The sequence below is a fragment of the Dipodomys ordii genome, unplaced genomic scaffold (genome assembly GCF_000151885.1).
Source record: "Dipodomys ordii isolate 6190 unplaced genomic scaffold, Dord_2.0 Scaffold1, whole genome shotgun sequence".
Lineage (NCBI taxonomy): Eukaryota > Metazoa > Chordata > Mammalia > Rodentia > Heteromyidae > Dipodomys > Dipodomys ordii.
In genome coordinates, this window is record NW_012267217.1 from 63,830,000 (window position 1) to 63,851,561 (window position 21,562).

Below are 21,562 nucleotides of genomic sequence, written 5' to 3' on the forward strand. Positions count from 1 at the left end.
CGGCCGCGCGCAGGGCGGCCGCCCCGGCTCTCGGCGCTGGGGACGCACCCCGCGCGTCTTGAGGTTTTTTTTTTTCCCACCTTCTTTCACTTTGCCCTCGGGCGCGAGTGTGGACGGTTCTCCTGCTGAGCTACCAGTAAATGTCGCCCAGTGCTTAACGCGCCGTGAGACTGGCTGCGGGAACGAACATCTCGTGTTGGGACAGGAATTACTTTGAAGAATTAACATTTTCTAAGGGTCATAGAATGTGAGGTTTTGATTTCTCAGGTCTCTCCCTTGATTCCTCTTCGGCGTTCTTTGATTATATATTCTGAATCTTAACGTTAATTGGGACATGATTGCTCCATTTTATGATTGGTGTTGCTGCTGGTGTGCGTGTGTGCGCTGGCATTTGGATTTGAACTCAGATCTTTGAGCTTTATTTAGCTCAGCTTTTTACGCGTGTGGCTGTTGTACAGCTACTTGAGCCACGCCCTCCAGCGCATACCCAGCCACTTTGCTTTATTTGAAAATTTTCAGTGACAAATAGGGTTTCCGTATGCTCTTGCAATATAAGGATACCAAAAAAAAAAAAAAAACTTTTGTTCCAGTCTAGTGAGAATTTCTGTGCTTCATCTTTTTAAAAGGTCGTGGGGCCTGGGCATTATCCTTGAGCCTTTTCCGCTCAGGGCTAGCCCTCTACCACTTTGAGCCACAGTGCCACTTCCTGGTCTTCTGGTGGTTCACTGGAGATTAGAGTCATGGATTTTCCTGCCCAGGCTGGCTTTGAACCGCAATACTCAGATCTCAGATTCTTGAGTACCTAGATCACAGACATGAACCACCAGTACCCCGTTCTAGGGTTTATTCCTTATTTGTATTTCAGAAGCAGAGGAAGTCTCACTTGCTCAAAACATTCCCTCCCAGATTACATAAATCCAGTTGGCAAAGCTTATTCCATATTCTGTATCTTTTTTCCCTCAGGGCTGGCACTCTCTTTGAGCCACAGCCCCATGTCCTGGTTTTTGGTGGTTAATTGAAGATAGAAGTCTCAGGACTTCGTTGCCCAAGCTTGTTTTGGATTGTGATCCTCAGAACTCAGTAGCTAGGATTGTAGGCCTGAGCCACTGGTGCCTGGTTTATCTGTACTCTTTAAATTAAATTGGGTTAGAGGTTTGACTAACCCCTTACTGACCTCTTCACTTAAAGCTTTCTGAGTCTAGTTGGGCGTATCTATAAACTATAAATCAAGAATGAAGCATGATCTGTCTGCTTCATAAAAACAGTGCAGTTTTTATAAGTGCTTTGAAAACTTATAATAGTGTGCTGCTAATTTCATAAACACAAGTTGAGTGTTTATTTGCATTTCAAAGTGGGTGTCATGCAGGCTGTTGTAGAGTACTTTTGCAGTCCTAGCACTTGGAGAATCTGAGACAGGAGGATTGAGAATTCTAGGCCAACTTGGACTCTGTATTAGGACCCTGGTGGATTGTGGTTTTGATTTTTTTAAAAACTTTTATTGTTATTATAAAGGTGATCTATAGAAGAGTTACAATTCCATAAATCAGGAAATGGAGTAGCATGAATGATGGGCTGAAGAATGAATGGAAATGAGAAAGCACGGGCTGGGAATGTAGCTTAGTGGTAGAGTGCTTGCCTAGTATGCATGAAGCCCTGGGTTTGATAACTTGGTACCACATAAAAAGAAAAAAGCTGCAAGTAGAGCTGTGGCTCAAGTGGTAGAGGGTTAGCCTTGAGCACAGAAAGGCTCAGGGACAGAGCCCAGGCCTTGAATTCAGTCCCCAGGACTGGAAAAACAAGAAAAAGAAATGAGAGCACACATACTTAATCAGCACGGGATTAGTGAACAATGCCTGCCCACTCTACTCAGGAAGCTGAGATCTGAGGACCACTGTTTGAAAGAATCTAAAGAACCCCCTTCCTCTGCGCCGCCCCTCCCCCCAGCCAGGAATGGCATTCTGGCTCACCTGGCAGAGCAAAAGAAGCTCAGGGACAGTACCCAGGCCCTCAGTCCAAACCCCAGGACTCACCCCCCCTCCTCTCTCCCCTCTCCCCTCCCCCCCCCACAAACACAGTCTTTAGGCCAGAGAACTGAATAGTTGGGGAAATTATTTCTAGTTTGTGAAATGCCATGGTCCCTTCATTCTAGTCTTCCAAGCCAGTTAGGTTGGGTACCCTCCATCAACCAAGATTTCCTGCCTGATTTTGAAGGGAAAGATAAAAAGAGGCTTCTCCCTGACTAGTCTTCTAGGGGGCGGGGGAGAGGGGAGAACTTTTAGGGAAGAGGTCTTTTGAGTGCGTCATGTTGTTCATTCATTCATTCATTCATTGTGCAATACTGGGGCATGAACTTTGGGCCTTGTGCTCTCATTTGCTTTTCTCCTTTCAAGATTGGTGCTCTACTGTTTGTATCATGCCACCACTTCCAGCTCTTTGCTGGTTAATTGGAAATAAAAAGCTGTCTGGGCTGGGGTTGAACCTCAGTTCTCAGATGTCAGCCAGTGGCCCCTTGAATAGCTAGGAGTACAGGTGTGATCTTTATCTTTCAAAGTCTTAAAAGTTTTCACCTGGTATCTAGCTAGAACTTTTTTTTTTCTTTTTGGTGCTGATCTTATGGCTTGAACTTAGGGCCTAAGTGCTCTTGCTCAAGGCTAGTGCTCCACTACTTGGGCGACCTGGCTTTTTGATGGTTAACTGGAGATAAGGGTCTCATTGAATTTCTAGCCAAGGTTGATTGAACCTGATCCTCTGATCTCAGTCTTACTAGTAGTTAGGATTATAGGCTCCTGCCACCAACCTCTTGACATTTTGGAAATCCTAAAACCCTTTGGCATTGAGTTTTAAAGCTTTCTTGGTCATAATATCCAAGGGCAGAACACTTCCCAGTTCACATTTGCTTCCATTCAACTAATACAGAGAAAAGATTGTGCTCAGCACTTCCATTTTCTGGTATCAAGGAGAAATGAGATTATGAGGCAACAGAGGCTCACTCCTGTAATCATGGCTGTAATCCAGAGGATCTAGGTTCAAAGCCAGCCTTAGTAGGAAATTCCATCTCCAAAATAACCAGCAAATAGCAGGGCTGGAAAATAGTTCAATTAGTAGAATGCCAGCCAATCAAATCAGCTGGGCTTTTAACAGAACTAGCTTAAATGTAGGCACATGTTGTTAGAAAACATTTGTAATCTTGGGAATGATTTTGCATGGACCTTCCTCAAATGTGGCAGTTCTGCTAAACTCCTTTTGTCAGTTTCTTTTTTCCTTGGGGATATTGATGCCCAAAGGGTGGCACTTTGACCTGCTGAACTTGAAAAACCATTCAAAATATACACTTCTCTCTAATCCTCTGTTGTTCCTCCTCTCCCCCCCCACCCCCCAACAAGGGTGGAGTTCCCTTATCAGCTGAGAAAAATTTTCCAAAGAAGTAAAAACAATTGATTTAAGCTCCTATCTATAAAAGGAAATTGAGGCTTTATCTTTTCTGGAGATACCTTCTAGAGATTTCCTGGGAAATATCTTGTCTGGCTTCACCTTAATCATTTCCTTCACTAAGGATTAGGGAATGTAAGCTTCAACTTCTGGCCTCTTTGTATGACTCCACATTAACAAGTTTGTTAGGCTTTTTTCTCTCTCTCTCTCTTTTTTTGCTAGTTGTGAGGCTTGAACTCAGCATGGGTGCTATCCTTCAGCTCTTCAGCTCAAGGTGAGCACTCTACCATTTGAGCCACAGCACCACTTCTGGTTTTTTGGTGGTTTATTGGAGATAAGACTCCCCAGAACTTTCCTGCCAAGGCTGGCTTTGAACTGTGATCCTCAGATCTCGGGCTTCCAGAGTAGCTAAGATTATGGGCGTGAGCCACAGGGGCCTAGCATGCAAGCCATGACCATTCATGATTGCAGGAAAGGGCTGACCCTTTGCAAGCTGTCCTTGTTGGCCAGTGTGCCTCACCCTCATAAGCACACCTCCTTTCTTTTGAATTCTGGTACTATTTCCCTGCCATGTTTCGTATGCTTAGAATGTGAACTTTTTCTTTTTTCTGACTCTTGGGTGTCTTATGTTTGGCAGGTAAATATCTACCCAGTTACCTGAGCAAGGAAGGTCTGCCTATTTATTTATCAGTTCAAATCTGTCCATGTGATTGTTTCTACAGTCTTTTACTTCAATTTAAAAAGTCTGAATTTCTTGTCCTGCTCTTTGATATGTTGGCTCCAAATTTCATTTCCAGTCACTTCCCAGACAACGGATTTTCTTACTGCTTAGACCATCATCTTCCTTTAAACCTAGTTCTAATGTCACTGCCTGTGAAACCTTCCGTGAAAATGACATACAAAAAACAGGCCAAATTTGCCACTGGCATTATGGCTTAAGCATAGAGCCTAGCAAGCATGAATCCCAGGGCTCACACCCCAACACTGCCACAGGAAAAATGAAAAAGTCATTCTGCTCTTTGACTTTTAATAATGAGCCTCATTAGATGTGAACTTAGGATCTCTGAGTTGTATTTCCGTTTGTTGTATCCTGATGTAAACAAAACCCAATATTGAAACTGCGTGGTCCATCCCTGTATTCCCAGCCATAAGGGAGAGTCAGGCAGAAGGATTATGAGTTAAGGCCAGACCTAGGCTACAACAGTAATGAGACAGAGTCTCAAAGCAATATGGAATGAAAATAAAGAGGTCAGGGTATATATAGCTCATGTGGTTGACATTTTCCTGTACATTACCTCAGGTTTAATACCCAGCACCAGAGAGATAGAGAGTGGAAGAGGGGAAGGAAAAGAAGGAAAATGGTTAAAGCTATCAAAGTACTGTAAAGTAGTATATTACTTAAAGGTACATAGCATTTCACTTTGTCATTGTGTTTTGCTTCACTCTCAAGTCAGAAAAGATGATTTTGAAAGTGGAAAGCAATTTCAACTCCTTTAATAGGTCATTCTTGAAAGTGTTTACAGGTGACTATGACTAGGCTGCCCAAACTTAAGCTAAGAATCAACCAAGAAATTTGTGTTCCTACATCATTACAGTAGGTGACAAAGTACTTCATATTTAAATACGTAATAAAAATGAATCCTACCCAGGTGATCCTATGGTAATTTTTTTTAGGGGGGGTTTCCGGTCGTGGGGCCTGAACTCTGGGCCTGGGCGCTGTCCCTCTGCTCTTCAGCTCAAGGCTAGTGCTCTACCACTTGAGCCACAGTGCCACTTCCAGCTTTTTCTGCTTATGTGGTGCTAAGGAATCGAACCCAGGACCTCATGCATGCAAGGCAAGCACTCTACCACTGAGTCACTTCCCAGACCATCCTATGGTAATTTTTAAGCTCAAGTTTTATAATTATAACTATGCTGTGATAACTTGATTTATGTATTTATAGATAACAAGTTGCTGGAGAAGTCAGATCTTCATTCAGTGTTGGCCCAGAAGCTACAACCTGAAAAGCATGACACACCAAACAGGCATGAGATAAGGTATTTTCAAACTAACCCTTTTAGTTTCTCCATGTTTGAAATTGAAATTTGTTTTGATTCTGTTGTCACTTCTCTGAAAGCAAATACTTTTTCTGTGCTTTAGTTTTTGCCAGTTCCTTTTAAATAAGGGCTGCTAAAAGTAACTGAAATGACTTTATCAGTGTAATGTTCTCAGCTTGACAAATGTCTTTTTATTTTTTTTGGTTGGTTGTGGGGCTTGACTCGGCTTGGGTACCATCCCTGAGTCTCTTAGTGATGAAGGTTAGTGCTCTACCACTTGAGCCACAGTGCCACTAACAGTTTTTGATTGGTTTATTGGAGATGAGTCTCTCTGGGACTTTTCTGCCCTGGCTGGCTTTGAACCACAATCTTTAGATCTCAGCCTCCTGAGTAGCTAGGATTATAGGTGTGAACCAGCAGTGCCTGCTCAGCATGAGAAATTTCTTTTTTTGGGCGGGCGGTCGTGGGGCCTGAACTCTGGGCCTGGGTGCTGTCCCTCAGCTCTTCAGCTCAAGGCTAGCACTCTACCTCTTGAGCCACAGTGCCACTTCCAGCTTTTTTTCTTTTTGCTTATGTGGTGCTGAGGAATCGAAACCCAGGGCCTCATGCATGCAAGGCAAGTGCTCTACCACTGAGCCACCTTCCCAGCCCTGAGAAATTTCTTAAGTCCAGTTCATATAGCAACCTTGGGCTAACTTCTAACCAACTATGGTTCATTCTGTGTGTGTTAGCACATGTAAATGTATGTATGCATGCCTGTTCTAGGGCTTGAACTCAGGGCATAGGCACTATTCCTGAGCTTTTTGCACTCTACCACTTGACCCATACCTTCACTTCCACATTTGTATGATGTCTGTGCCAGTCCTGGTGTCCAACTGCAGTCTGCAAGATCTCAGCCTCCTGAGTAGCTAGGATTATAGGCATGAGCCACTAGTACTCAGCTCAGGGTTTACTCCCCCTACCCCTACCCCAGTCCTGGCACTTGAACTCGGGGCCTGGGCACTTTCTCATGGTTTCTTTTATTCAAGGCTGACACTCTACTATTTGAGCCACAGCACCACTTCTGGCGTTTTTATGTTTGTGTTACTGAGGAATCAAACCCAGCGCTTCATGCATACTAGGCAAGCAGTCTACTCTAAGTCCTGGGGCTTGAACTCAGGGCCTGGGCCCTGTCCCTGAGTCCTTTTTTTTGCTCAAGACTCATGCTCTGTCACTTGAGCTACAGCTCTACTTCTGGCTTTTTTGTGGTTAAAGGAATGAATTGGACTTGCCTGCCCATGCTAGCTTTGAACCTTGATCCTCAGATTTCAGCCTCCTGAGCAGTTAGGATTACAGGTGTGAGCCACCAATGTCCAGCTTTCCATGAGACTCTTTTTTTTTTCTTTGTCAAGATACTGTACAGAGGGGTTACAATTACATGGGCAGGATAATGCGTACATTTCTTACCAAGCATTGCAGCCTCCTCCTTTTGTTTACCCTTCACATCCCTTCCCAGCCTCCCCCCTCCCCCCTTCCATGAGACTCTTATCTCTAACTATCAAAAAAAAAAGGCCAAAAGTGGAGCTGTGGCTTAAGTGGTAGAGCATAAGCTTTGAGCAAAAAGAACTTAGGGTCAGACACTGGGAACCCCTCAAAACAAAACAAACTGAAAGCTATACTTCATCAAAATAACTTAGGTGGGTTTGTCCTAATGCTTGCGTATTTGGTAGGTTTATATGGGAACAATGGCCTTTACCACTATAAAAATCTATGTTCTTTTTGCACATTGCACTTAGTAATGATAAGAACCAGTTACATTTTGTCTGGTGGTTTAGCCCCGGACACGATGGTACATGGAGTGACCATATTCGACAAGAGATGTCCCAGCTGCGGATTAAGCACCAGGAAGAACTGACTGAACTACACAAGAAACGTGGGGAGGTAAAATAGCCCTTCTGCCCATCTGTCCTTTGCTCTCTCCAGGGTCTTATGGGGAATGGGAGGGTGGGCAGTCACTTCTGAGGATTGGTAGTAATCTTGCTACATTCTGCATATAAGCTTTGAGAGTGTAAGTGGGGAAAACCAAAAGAAACCACTAGACACTGTGAGGTCCCAGCAAGTGTTTACTAGAGCCAGACCACACTGTTGCTGTGCTCCCCAGTGTGACAAAGAAAGGAAGCTTAGAAGAGCAAAAAAGCTGACTGCTTGGGCATCTCTGAGTTCTTATTAAAGCCTCATCAAGCTTTTGAGTGTGAACCCTCCAGTTTCAGAAGGGGACAGTTCAAGGAGTTGAGTTCTAGCTATGTGTAACCTGGATGGTGATCTCCCCCGCCCCCTCCTCTTTCCCAGTTGTGGGGCTTGAACTGGGTACTGTCCTCACCTCAAGGCTAGCTCTCTACCATTTTGTTTCACAGCGCCACTTCCAGTTTTTCGGTGGTCTGTTGGAGATGAGTGTCTCACAGACTGTCCTGCCCAGGCTAGTTTTGAATCACCATCCTCATTCTTAGATCTCAGCCTCCTGAGTACAGATGTAAGCCACCAGCACTTGGCTTAGGATGGTGGACTTAAGGGAGAGCTCCAGCTGAGGGAATACTGTCTTGTAATCGATTCAGTTGAGTTGCGGTTCGATTGAAGATAGTGTCCTCAGCCAGAAGCTGGAGGTCACTTAGAATTGTTCACCATTACCCATGCCTCTCTCCACAGAGCAGAAGATAGCAACAAGCCACATCTCCACGGGACCCTCTCTCTCTGCCACCAGCACTTTTCTTCTTACCTTTCCCCACCCCTACTCTTATGAATTGCCTAATTCACCCAGTATGTAATTTCTAAGTGAGATCCTAAAATCTTATGAGAGTGTTCTTTATTTCCAGTTAGCTCAGTTGGTGATCGACTTGAATAACCAAATGCAGCAGAAGGACAGGGAGATACAGATGAATGAAGCAAAGTGAGTAGATATCACATCTACTTGAGGCCTGCCTGTTGGGTCACACATCCTGATTTGCTATACTCTTGAGTAAGGCCAATTGGTAGCCATACTGCACACAACAAGCACTTCATTACATACTTCACACGGATTTTGGGATACTTTCCTGTGAAAATCAAAGGCAGAACCCGTAAGCCCCTAATATAACTTAACTGGAAGGAACTGGGCCAGTTGCCAGGTGAGTGTCCTAGGAGACTTAATTCTTCTCCATGGCCACTGTATGGGGATGGTAGTGTCTTCCTGTGGTGGGGAGGGGAGACATTGTGATGCCTGAGTGCATGAACCTTGGCACATGTGGCAAATGTGTTTGATCAGGGAGAAGCCCAGACGTCAGAGAAATGGTAGTCTAGCATGCTACAGCTGGGGGCCTTACAAGTCCCTTCACCAATCTAAACACCCAGAGCTTCCCTTACTCCAGTCCTTCTGTCTTGAATGGTGCTAAGACTAGTTATTCATGGTCAAGAGGACTCTTATCCAGGGTGTTTGCTAGTGGAATTGTTATGCACACCATTGGGCTAGGCCTAGCATAGTGATTCATGATCCTGCTGCTGAATTGAGCTCAACCGTTTGGCACGTAGAGTTCTCTGGAGGTGGTGTAGGCCTCTGGCCAGGCACCACTCTTTTCATGTTGTGTTTCCAGAATTGCTGAGTGTTTGCAGACTATCTCTGATCTGGAAACGGAATGCCTGGACCTGCGCAGCAAGCTGCAGGACCTTGAGATAGCCAACCAGACCCTGAAGGACGAATATGACGCCCTGCAGATCACTTTTACTGCCTTGGAGGAGAAGCTGCGGAAAACTACAGAAGAGAACCAGGAGCTGGTCACTAGGTGGATGGCTGAGAAGGCCCAAGAAGCCAATCGCCTCAATGCAGAGAATGAGAAAGACTCCAGGTGGGATGTCCAGCTGTAGTCAGTGGGCTCCATGTTTTATGAAGGAGAACATAAGAAAAACAATGCTGGGAGTAAATGGTTCATACCTGTAATCCTAATTACTCAGGAGGCTGAGATCTTGAGGATCATGATTCAAAGCCTTCCTAAGCAGAGAAGTTCCTGTGAGACTCGTATCTCCAATTAACCACTCAAACTGGAAGTGGAGTTGTGTCTCAAGTGGTAGAGTGCTAGCCTTGAGCAAAAGCGCTAAGGGATAGTGCATAGGCCCTGAGTTCAAGCTCACAACTAATAAAAATTAAAACCAGGACTGAGCCAGGTGCTGGTGGCTCTTGCCTATAATTCAGCTACTCAGAAAGCAGAGATCTTGGGATTTGTGGCTTGAAGCCAGCCCAGGAAGGAAAGTCCTTGAACCTCTTATCTCTAGTTAACCATTAGAAAACTGGAAGTCGTACTGTGGCTCAAAGTTGGTAGAGCCTTGAGTGAAAAGAGCTCAGAGACAGTGCCCAGGCCCTGAGTTGAAGTCCTACAACTAACCAAAACAAAAAACATGGAAGAAAATTTCTAAATCATATTCATTGATACCTGTGTTTTGGGCCAGTACTAGGGCTTGAGCTCAAGACCTCATTCTTCTTGCTCAGCTTTCTTGCTTACAGCTGGGGCTCTACCACTTGAGCCTTGCTCTAGTGACACTTCACTGGATAATTAGAGATGAGCTCTCAACACATGTCACTGCCTGGACTGGACTTTTTTTTTGCCCCTTCCTGATTTTTAGATTGCCTCAATTTGCCCTGAGGCTGGTCTTGGACATTGACCCTCCTGTAGGATCTTGAATTTTTTTTTTCTTGCCAGTCCTGGAACTGGAACTCAGGGCCTGGGTGCTGTCCCTGAGTCTCTTTCTTTTCAGGGCTCCACCACTTGAGCCACAGTGCCACTTCCAGCTTTTTTCTGAGTAGTTTATTGAAGATAAAATTCTTGTCATGGACTTTTCTGCCTGGGCTAGCTTCAAACTGTGATCCTTAGATCTCAACTTCCCATGGAGGTAGGATTACAGGCCTGAACACCTCACCTATTGGATCTTGAGTTGTTTTTCTTTGGTCAGTTCTAGGGCTTGAACTGTGTCCTGAGCTCTTTGGCTCAGGGCAAATACTCTGCCACTTGAACAATAGCGCCACTTACAGCTTTTTCTGCTTATGTGGTGCTGAGGAATCGGACCCAGGGCCTCATACATGCAAGGCAAGCACTCTACCACTGAGCCCCTTCCTGCCCCCCCTCCCCCACTGGCTTTGAAGTGCAATGCTCAGATCTCATCCTCCTGAGTAGGTAGGATTAGAGGAATGAGCCACCCGCACCCAGCAGATCTTGAATTTTTTGAGGTGGAAAGGGGGCAATCTCAGATTTTGTTAGTCCTCACCTCCAGGGTAACTTGTATTACAGGAAGGTATTCTTCCCAATCCATTTGACTTTTTTGGGGGGGGGTAGGAGGGGGAGGATTGCTATAAGAACATCTGAATAAATTGGACTTTGGTGTGATTTGTCCTGTAAAATTTATAATTTGAGTCTTTTTTTTTGGTCCGGTCGTGGGGCCTGAACTCTGGGCCTGGGCACTGTCCCTCAGCTCTTCAGCTCAAGGCTAGTGCTCTACCACCTGAGCCACAGCGCCACTTCCGGCTTTTTTCTTTTTGCTTATGTGGTGCTGAGGAATTAAACCCAGGGACTCATGCATGCAAGGCAAGCGCTCTACCACTAAGCCACCTTCCCAGCCGATAATTTGAGTCCTTTACTAAACAGTGTAATGTACTTTTTTTTTGAGCTATACCCTCATCCCCCAAATTCTCAAGCAACTCTACATTTGAGAATTGTCACTAAAGAGCCCAGGTCTTGATTGGAACTCAAATGCTGAGTTTAAGGTGGAGTTAAGGAGGTCTTCATAAAGAAGTGAAATGGCTGAGGACAGTTGTCTCTGGGACTGATAGACTCCACACACCTGTGGAATTAAGTATTAAGTATTCAGGAAAACAATTAGTGTTTGTACTGAGCGTGTTTTAAATACACTGAATATTCACATTTTCAGACTCCTCAGAGTTGTTTATTGAGAGTGAAAACCCTGTGCCTTTGGTAAGCAGAGGTAAATGATGTGCCTTTTCTCAAATAGGAGGCGTCAAGCCCGGCTGCAGAAAGAGCTTGCAGAAGCGGCAAAGGAGCCTCTGCCAGTTGAACAGTAAGTAGAGATAAGTGACCTGAAACTAACATCTGGGCAGTTGCTTTAGCGATGCTTTTTTGGGCATTTGCAATAGTGAATTTACAAATAAAGTACTAAAAATGACCTCTGGCCATCTTTCAAGTTAAGTATACAAAGATTTTTTTTTCATATAATTTTTTATTATTATAAAGATGATGTACAGAGGGGTTGCAGTTATATGATTCGGGGAAAGATTCTTTTTTTGGGGGGGGGTCCGGTTATGGGGCCTGAACTCTGGGCCTGGGCACTGTCCCTCAGCTCTTCAGCTCAAGGCTAGTGCTCTACCACTTGAGACACAGCGCTACTTCCGGCTTTTTTCTTTTTTCTTATGTGGTGCTAAGGAGTCGAACCCAGGGCCCCATGCATGCAAGGCAAGCGCTCTACCACTGAGCTACCTTCCCAGCCTGGGGAAAGATTCTTTTTTTGGGTGGGGGGGAGATTCTTAAAAGTAAAATTTGTTGGGCCAAAAGTTTAATATATTCTCAAATATGTATTACCAAATTGCCTCTCAGAAGTTTTCCTACATAAACTCTTCAGCTGAGTCTGACTCTTCACTTCCTGTGCTGGGGACACCTCACTGCTTCCAGCTCTAATGGAGCCTGTCATCATGTAATTGTGCAGGGGTTCAGTTTTATTTATTATTTATTTGTTTGTTTATTTTGGGTCCGGTCATGGGGCCTGCACTCTGGGCCTGGGCGCTGTCCCTCAGCTCTTCAGCTTGAGGCTACCATTCTACCACTTGAGCCATAGTGCTACTTACGGCTTTTTTTTCTTTTTTGCAACTAGGATTAAAGGCCTCAGCCACTGGTACCTGACTGTGATTTTACTTTATTTTTTGCCAGTCCTAGGGCTTGACTCAGGGCCTGAGCACTGAGCACTATCCCTGAGTCTTATCTGTGCGTAAAGCTAGCACTCTACCACTTGAGCTACAGTGCCACTTCTGGCTTTTCTGCTTATGTGGTACTGAGGAATCAAACCCAGAGCTTCATACATACTAGGAAAGCATTCTACCACTAAGCCACATTCGCAGCCACTAAGGTAGGGTTTCTTTTTTTTGGTTGGTCGGGGGTCCCTGAACACTGGGCCTGGGCGCTGTCCCTCAGCTCTTCAGCTCAAGGCTAGTACTCTACCACTTGAGCCACAGTGCCACCTCTGGCCTTCTCTGCTTATGTAGTGCTGAGGAGTCGAACCCAGGGCCTCATGCATGCAAGGCAAGCGCTCTACCACTGAGCCACCTTCCTGTGGTAGGTTTTTTTTTTTTTTTGGGGGGGTCCGGTCATGGGGCCTGAACTCTGGGCCTGGGCGCTGTCCCTCAGCTCTTCAGCTCAAGTCTAGCGCTCTACCACTTGAGCCACAGCACCACTTCTGGCTTTTTTCTTTTTTGCTTATGTGGTGCTGAGGAATCGAACCCAGGGCCTCAGGCATGCAAGGCAAGCACTCTATCACTGAGCTATCTTCCCAGCCCCCTGTGGTAGGTTTTTAAATAACAGCATTCGCTTTGCTATACTTTCTGTTAAAATGTATTTTGGCATATAATATGTGAATATGGCTCTCTTTTTAGGTTTCTGATTGTTTTTAAATGGAGAAGAATGATTTAGTTAAGATTCTTCCACCAACACATGCAGAAACAGAAGTTCTTTGTCAAATATTTGCTCTGGATGTCAGTGTAGGGGTGTATCCTGCCTTCTCAGATATATGAAACATTTCTTTTTTTTTTTGGTCGGTGTGGGACTTGAACTCAGGGCCTGAGCGCTGTCCTTGAGCCTTTTTGTACTCAAGAATAGTTATCTATGGGCTGGGAAGGTGGCTCAGTGGTAGAACGCTTGCCTTGAATGCATGAGGCCCTGGGTTCGATCCTCAGCACCACATAAGCAAAAAGAAAAAAGCCGGAAGTGGCGCTGTGGCTCAAGCCTTGAGCTGAAGAGCTGAGGGACAGTGCTTGGGCCCAGAGTTCAGGCCCCACAACCGGACCCCCAAAAAAAAAAGAATAGTGCTCTTCCACTTGAGCCAGTATTTCTTTTCAAGTTTCTCCGGAATGGCACCTCTTCATCTTGCTATTGTTCTTCAGTGAACTTCACCATTGCTGTCATGCCTAGTCTCATAGGATGTCTCAGTAGAAAATTACACTGACCTTTGCAGAACCGGTTAATCACAAGCTCCTACTAGCGGATTAAGAGACTGACTCTTGATCTTTCCAGGGATGATGACATTGAAGTTATAGTAGATGAAACCTCAGACCACCCAGAGGAGACTTCTCCTGTGCGAACTGTCACCAGAACAGCCACGTGAGTAGCAGGTTGGGTGGGGAAAGCTCACACAGCAATGTACACACACACAGCCATAAGAGGAGTATAGTCAGATGCATACAACCCTGAATCCTCTTGATGAAATCCTTCCTCTTCTATGCCAGGTTTCTGGCCAGTCTTCCTGATTTCCCCTCCATTCACCAAGAGTGGGCTCAAGGATTTTTTTAAGTTTGCTAAAACAGTATTGAAAAGAATGGGTATTTGGTTTTAACACTCAGACTTTTTTGGGGTAGTTAGAGTTTCCTTGTCTGAGACTTTATTTCCAGTGAGATGATGATGATGATGATTTTGCCAGTCCTGGGGCTTGAACTCAGTGCCTGGGCATTCATTGTCCCTGAGATTCTTTTGCTCAACGCTACTTGGGCCACAGGGCTACTTGCGGCTTTTTTTGTTTATGTTGTACTAAGGAATCTAATCCAGGGCTTCATGCATGGTAGGCAGGCACTCTACCACTAAGCTACATTCCCAGCCCCCAGTGAAATTAATTTTATCCTAGGGAACCTTGTTTAAAACTTTGAGGCTGGGTTTTCCCTTCTACTTTCCCACTATTCCATGGTGGTTCAAATATTGTGTTCAGTTTCTCTCAGCTGGGATTTGGGAACTAAGTGGGAAATATGTTCCTGGGTACTTATTTTTATGGGCTGTTTTGATTATTTGGGCAAAATGTTTCTAAGGTTGTAAACCTATCCTCCCTCCTCTTTAGTAAGCGACTCTCGCAGCCTGCTGGAGGCCTTCTGGATTCTATCACTAATATCTTTGGGTAGGTTAGAAGACCTTCTCCTTTCCCTTTTAAAATGTGTATAAATATACCTAAGTATATGTACGTGTTTTGTTTATGTAAGTGTACTCCAGGATTTCAGTGGTGCAGAAAATACAGATGCCTTAATTTTTTTTTATTTTTTTATTTTTATTTTTTGGCTTTTCATTTAGCTTCCTTTTTTCTGCAACTTCCTTAATCTCGCTGCGTGCTGATCTCTGGCCTTTCTCTTTAGTCTGTCCGAGTCTCCCCTTTTGGGACATCATTCTTCTTCTGATGCTGCCAGGTGAAAATATTACCCTCTCTTAGCCCAGCATGTGAGTGTGGGTTGTTGATAATCTTGCTGATCACACTGCACTCTCTGCAAACATCAGGTGTCCACATGCTAACCAGGGCGCTTTGCATGCTTCCAGGAGTGAATGCTGGTAGCTCTCAAAGTCAGGCAGTCTGGACAGTTTGAGCCCTTGTGAAGTCATCATGCTCTTGGCACGCTTTCTCTTGGCATGCTTTTGACTGCCCACAAATACAAGCAGAGGGCGATTATAACTAGGCATAGAAGCAATTGTTAAACAAGTTTAGAAAGCGTCAGAGAACCATCTCTGAGCTACCTGTTGAAAATATTCTCTAGCAGCTTACAGACAGGGTAAGTGATTTTGTTCAGGATTGCTTTTTAGTGTTGATTCAGAGCCCAGGACTTAGTGAGCCTGAGAGTAAGGTGTTCTGGCTCTCTTCCTGTTACTACTTTGGGATGTTTCTGATTTTGCAAGTTTATCTTCGAGACCATTCTGGAAGCTGGTGAACACTAAACTGAATTTAGTCTCGTCTAATGTCTGCCTTTGTGTTGTTCCTTAGGAGACGTTCTGTCTCTTCCTTCCCGGTCCCCCAGGACAATATGGATGCTCATCCTGCCTCTGGTAAAGACGCGAGGGTACCAACCACTGCTGTGTGTGTCTTTGTGAGTGCACTTCTTGTTCATACCTTCTAAGTGTGCAGTGGTAGCAGGGACTGAAACTAACCAATCCTTTCTAGGGTTACAGCTAGACTTAGAGTTGCTTCACTTATAAAATCAGGCCCTTAGACCCGCAGGCTCTGTTGCATGTGAAGAATGACTACATTGTGCATAGTTAGCTTCAGAGCAGAGAATTTGTTCTAGCCATCCTGTGTAACAGTGGGATAAGAGAAAGGATTGGTAACACCAAGGGTACAGAAAAGGAAAAACAAATGGAATGGTGAGAAATCTGAAAGTTACGGTTACTGTTACCAGTTAGCTCCAATTTAGAGTGAGTGTAGCAGGACACCTGTTGGTTTAGTAAGTTAAACCCTTACTTGTATGTCTTCTAACTATAAGAATGTAACTGGATGCAGGAACAATGCTATGCAGAAGCCACTCTGATACCAGAACTGTCTAAACTGTCTAAAGTTTAGAGCAGGATCCTGGCATTAATCAGATCAGCATCCCACCTAAATAATTGAGCCAGTTTAGGGAAGCATGGAATATTTAGCTCAGGGCTGGTAGAGGACTGACGAGGAACAACATGAGTAGAACCCAGTTATTCTGGAGGCTGAGAGGAGAAAGGTAGAAGTGGAGCTCTGGCTCAAGTGTAGAGTGCCAGCTTTGAGTGGAAAAAGCCAACCAAAATGAGAGGCATTGCATTCAAGCCCCATTACTGGAACAGAAAAAAATTAGCAGAACCCAAAGTTGAACTGCAGTTAAGAACTGTTACAGCAGATGGTGGCTAAACAAAGTTGCTCTCAAAGGAAGGCAAGATTTGCACTAAAAAGGAAGTGGTATTTAGATCTGAGCTTTCACTTCTGGGGATGAGATACTGAGTAGAGTGCCATTTTGGAAGAGGAGTTGGTCTGGAGAAAGGCGGGGCCCCTTCCTCTTCTCACCTTGCTCCTATGATTTCATGAGGGGCCTGGGCACTTCACAGAGGTCAGTGATGATTGGTAAAAGGTCTGATTGCACTGAATGTCACAGTTCCTTCCTGCCCTCAACTCCCAGCAGCCTAGTTTTTCCCTTGCACATTGAAGTCATGTGTATAGGTAATGAGCTGCTGATAGTTTGGGATTCTGTCATTCTGTGTTCCAAGAGTAAGTGGTTCACAGTGATGGGTATATCCAACAGCACCAGCTTCACAGGAGCCTGAGGAGCGGCAGGAAGGGTGTGACAGTGCATGATCTCAAGTTTTCAATCTGAGACCTCGAGAGAAAGAAATCTCTTGTAAATATAGGGGGCTTGCATGGTACAGACTTTCAGTGATGGGGCATGAGGGAAGTGGGAAATGTCATCACCAAAATGCTAATTTCCCATTAATTGGTACTGATATTTCAGTACTATCCACTTTACTGCACCTTATAGGGTTTGATGTAAGTGCCATACATCAACTTCATCCCAAAATACTTTTGAGAGTAGATGGCTAGGTAGCATACTTCTGTGATCCCAGCACTGGGGTGGCTAAAGCAGGATTGAAAGTTTGAAGTCGGCCTGAGGAATATAGTATGTTCAAAGCCAGTCTGAGTTACATAGAAAGATACTGTTACTCCCACCCCCTCATACACCCCCCCAAAAAAAAAGATGGACGGGCACTAGTAGCTCATGCTTCTCTAATCCTAGCTCTGAGGATTGCAGTTCAAAGGCAGTCTGGGTGGGAAAAGTCCATGAGACTCTTAATCTCTCATTAAATATCAGAAAGCAAGAAGTGGAACTGTGGCTCAAGTGGAGTGGTATACTGCTGGCCTTGAGCAGAAAAGCTCAGCAGCAGTGCCCAGGTTCTGAGTTCAAGCCCCAGGACTAGCACCAGAAAACCTAGTATGTAGCTCAAATCTAATCCTAGCCACACAGGAGGCCAAGATCGGAGGATCATAGTTTGAAGCCAGATTGGGCAGGAAAGTCTGTGAGACTCTTAATCTCAAATTAGCCATCAGAAAGCCAGAAATAGAGTTGTGGTCCAAGTAGCTGAGCTCTATCCTTCAGTCAAAAAGCTAGGTGACAGTGCCCAGGCCTTGTGTTCAAGCCCGAGTGTATATACACATGTGCATGTGTGTGTGTGAGAGTGCAAGTGCACACGCACACACACAACACACATATGTCCGGCCTTCGTCTACACACACTACACACACACACACACACTACACACACACACACACAGCATGCTTATGTTATCTATAACCCTTGTCATCTAGAAGCTATGAAGAATTTTCCAAAATAACAGCTGATACTTGCACTGATGATTCATTCATTTTTAGGCACAATTTTTGGTTACAAACCCTTCTCTGAGACTTTAAGGAGATAAAAACTTAGAAGATGTCACAGTGCCATAACGTTTCCAGAAAGAACCACATAGAATTTCATTGTAATACTGATTGATGTCTAGCAGTAGAATCAGCACCTGCTTATACTAGGACTCATTGAGAAAGCTTTCTGTAGAGACCATGTGCTATATGTTACCAGATGTGTAGTTTTTAACATTTATTGATAGTAAATAATAAAGAGTAAATGTAAGAAGGAATCAGGACCAAATAGGCATTTTATTTTTTGTGGTTGGTCATAGGGCTTGAACTCGGCCTGGGCGCTGTCTCTGAGCCTCTTTTGCTCAAGGCTAGCACTCTACTACTTCGAGCAACAGCCCCATGGACATTCCTGCTGGAGCTGGCTTCAAACTATGATCCTCAGATCTCAGCCTCCTAAATAGCTAAGACCACAGGCATGAGCCACCAGCGCCCCCAAAAAATGACCATTTTAATTCTAGACTTTGAAGCAAATAAGGTGAACATATAAGTCAAATTACCATTGTTCTTAGAAGAAATAAATGAACAGATAAACTTCAGTCTAAAATTTCAGTCTACACTAATTGTGAATATTTTTCCCAAGTCCTGGGTCTTAAACTCAGGGCCTGGGTGGTGTCCCTGAGCTTCTTTTGCTCAAGGCTAGCCCTCTACCACTAGAGCTACAGCACCAATTCTAGCCTTTTCTGTTTTATGTGGTACTCGGAATCGAATCCAGGGCTTCATTTATACTAGGCAAACACTCTACCTACTAAGCCACATTCCCATCCTCTAACTCTGAATTTTATTTGAAAAGGTTGCACTGTAAATAAGTACAGGCTGGGCAAGGGTGGCACATGCCTGTAATCCCAGCACTCAAGAGTATAAGGAGGTTCCAGGTCAGCCTTAGATACATAGTGAGACTGGATAATTGAAGGAATGGATGAATAAAGCTGTAACTATAAGAATAAGTTGAGCTGGTAGATTACAGGCTCATGCCTGTAATCCTCCCCACTCAGGAGGTTGAGATCCGAGGATGAAGGTTCAAAGCCAGTCTGGGTAGGAAAGTCCATGGGACTCTTTTTTTTTGTCAGTCGTGGGGCCTGAATTCTGGGCCTGGGTGCTGTCCTTCAGCTCTTTAGCTGTAGACTAGCACTCTACCACTTGAGCCTCAGCCCTACTTCCAGCTTTTTCTGCTTATGTGGTGCTGAGGAATCGAACCCAGGGCCTCATGCATGCAAGACAAGCACTCTACCACTAAGCCACCTTCCCAGCCCCCCATGGGACTCTTACCTCCAATTAACCACCAGAAAACCATGAGTGGGACTGTGGCTCAAGTGGTAGAGCTCTCACCTTGAGCTGAACTGCTCAGGGACAGTTCTTAGGCCCAGAGTTCCAGCCCCCGGGACTGACCTAGACAGACAGACAGATACACACACACACAGCTCTTAGGAGACATTCAGCTACAAGTCCACTTTCGTTTGAGGTCCATCCACCTGTTTAAGGATGAGTGTTTTGCCTGAGTTGGGCATTCAAAATGCATGCCTGTGCCTTTGAACTAATAGATGACAATGATGGGTGCTTGTCTTGCAGGAGGCACACGATGGAGAAGTCAATGCTGTGCAGTTCAGTCCAGGTTCCCGGTTGCTGGCGACAGGAGGCATGGATCGGAGGGTTAAGCTCTGGGAAGCATTTGGAGGTAAGAGTCTGTGGGTGTACAAGGAGTTCTGTAAGCATCTGTTTTGACCTTGTTTTCGTGAGTTATTTATTTTTTATTTATTTTTTGGACAGGTATGGAGCTTGAACTCAGGGCTTGGGTGCTGTTCCTGAGCCTCTTTTGCTCAGGGCTAATGCTCTACTACTTTGAGCCACAGCTCCAATTCTGTTTTTCCGGTGATTAATTGGAGATAAGAGTCTCATGGACTTTCCTGTCCCAGCTAGCTTCAAACAACCTGTCCTCAGCTCTTAGCCTCCTAAGTAGCTAGGACTACTGGCTTGAACCACCAATGCCCAATCTCATGAAAAAAAGTTTTTTAATTTATTTTAGATATGACATACATTGTCAGGTATTAAGTACATTTCCTTTTGTGTAGTGTTATCTGGTCCTTCATTCATGAAATGTTTTAGATTTAAGAAATAATCTGAGCTGGACTGCACGTCAGTGGCTTACACCTGTAATCCTAGCTACTCAGGAGGCTGAAGTCTGAGAATCACCGTTCAAAGCCCATCCGCGAGACTCTTTTTTTTTTTTTGGGGTCCAGTCGTGGGGCCTGAACTCTGGGCCTGGGCACTGTCCGTCAGCTCTTCAGCTCAAGGCTAGCACTCTACCACTTGAGCCATAGCGCCACTTCCGGCTTTTTTCTTTTTGCTTATATGGTGCTGAGGAATCGAACCCAGGGCCTCGAACATGCAAGGCAAGCGCTCTACCACTGAGCCACCTTCCCAGCCCTCATTTCTGATGTTCTTAAATTCCGTTAAATATGCATATATTGCCAAAAGGACGTTTAGTAAACGACCAAAGGTTTGTTTTTGTGTTTTTGTTTTTGTAGTAGAGAGCACGTCTCAGGTTTCTGTATTTTAATTATATTTTCACCATCCTCCACTAGCCCAAAGTTCCTTTGTTTTAATTTCTGTGATTCTTAGAAAAGTTTTACTCATTTGGCAGATGAAAAAATTAATGAGACTTTCTTTGAGATGGGACTGTGGCTCAGGCTAGCTGTGAACTCTTGATCCTCTTGCCTTAGGAAATGCGTGAAATGCTGTACATAAAATCCCATACTTGTAACACTGAAACTTTCTCTAGGCTGTAGGGAACTGAAAAGACATATGGGAGCTGGGTGGGAGCTGGGTGCTAGAGGCTCATGACTATAACCCTAACCACTCAGGAGGCTGAGATCTAAGAGTCATAGTTTAAAGCCAGAAAACTCTGAACTTTGATTAACCAGCAAAAAGCCAGAAGTGAAAGCATAGCTCAAGTAGTAGAGTGCCAAGCCATGAGTACAAAAAAGCTCAGGGACTGTGCTCAGGCCCCAAGTTCAAGCCCAAGGACCAGCTCGCATGTTTTCTCTCTCTCTCTAGCTCTGTCTTTCTCTCTCTCACACACAAACACATTAGTTACTATTGATGTTTGATAGAACAAGAACATCCTATTAATCTGTTTGGAATAGACAATTGGAAAAGTACTATACTTGGCTGTTGCACCATTTGATTTGCAGGAAAGTAACTGAGTAATTAAATTCCTGTGGTCATATCCTATCGGAGTTGGAGGTGAGTGGATTGTGTGTGAAGGTGGGTACTGAGAGTCAGTTGACTTGCCAGGGTTACGGTTCATGGAGAGAATTTAAGCTATTCATAAAGCTTTTCTGGAATTCTGACAACTCAATTGAGGTTTTCTAAGTTTATTTTCAGACCTTCATGAGAATTACACTGTAGAATCTGGAAATTTGGTCCATCAGTTTCTACAGAAATAGTAGTTGGCACATACTGACCACACCCAGAGTTTAATATATGGGTCGATTCGAATATTGAAAATAATGGACTTAAAAAACCCATTCTTGACTGCCAAATGGGCTGGGAATGTGGCCCAGCGGTAGAGCACTTGCCTTGCATGCATGAGGCCCTGGGTTCGATTCTCCAGCACCACATAAGCAAAAAGAAAAAAGCCAGAAGTGGC

General features: G+C 44.5%; 1 protein-coding gene across 3 annotated transcripts in view; it reads left to right on the forward strand.

The window, feature by feature from the left end:
- The first annotated feature begins 4,980 nt into the window (after positions 1-4,980).
- Positions 4,981-21,562, forward strand: part of Atg16l1 (autophagy related 16-like 1) — a 25,699-nt gene continuing 9,117 nt past the window's right edge. Inside the window, exons 1-10 of one of the 3 annotated variants that reach the window (XM_013010400.1) lie at positions 4,981-5,023; positions 5,373-5,466; positions 7,242-7,386; positions 8,316-8,389; positions 9,069-9,320; positions 11,473-11,538; positions 13,758-13,844; positions 14,569-14,625; positions 15,475-15,577; positions 19,483-19,588. In XM_013010400.1, coding sequence (XP_012865854.1) covers positions 7,324-7,386; positions 8,316-8,389; positions 9,069-9,320; positions 11,473-11,538; positions 13,758-13,844; positions 14,569-14,625; positions 15,475-15,577; positions 19,483-19,588 — 808 coding nt within the window. In that variant the 5' untranslated portion in view covers positions 4,981-5,023; positions 5,373-5,466; positions 7,242-7,323. The remainder of the gene's footprint in view (positions 5,024-5,372; positions 5,467-7,241; positions 7,387-8,315; positions 8,390-9,068; positions 9,321-11,472; positions 11,539-13,757; positions 13,845-14,568; positions 14,626-15,474; positions 15,578-19,482; positions 19,589-21,562) is intronic. The other 2 variants (XM_013010392.1, XM_013010409.1) reach the window with 2 other exon arrangements.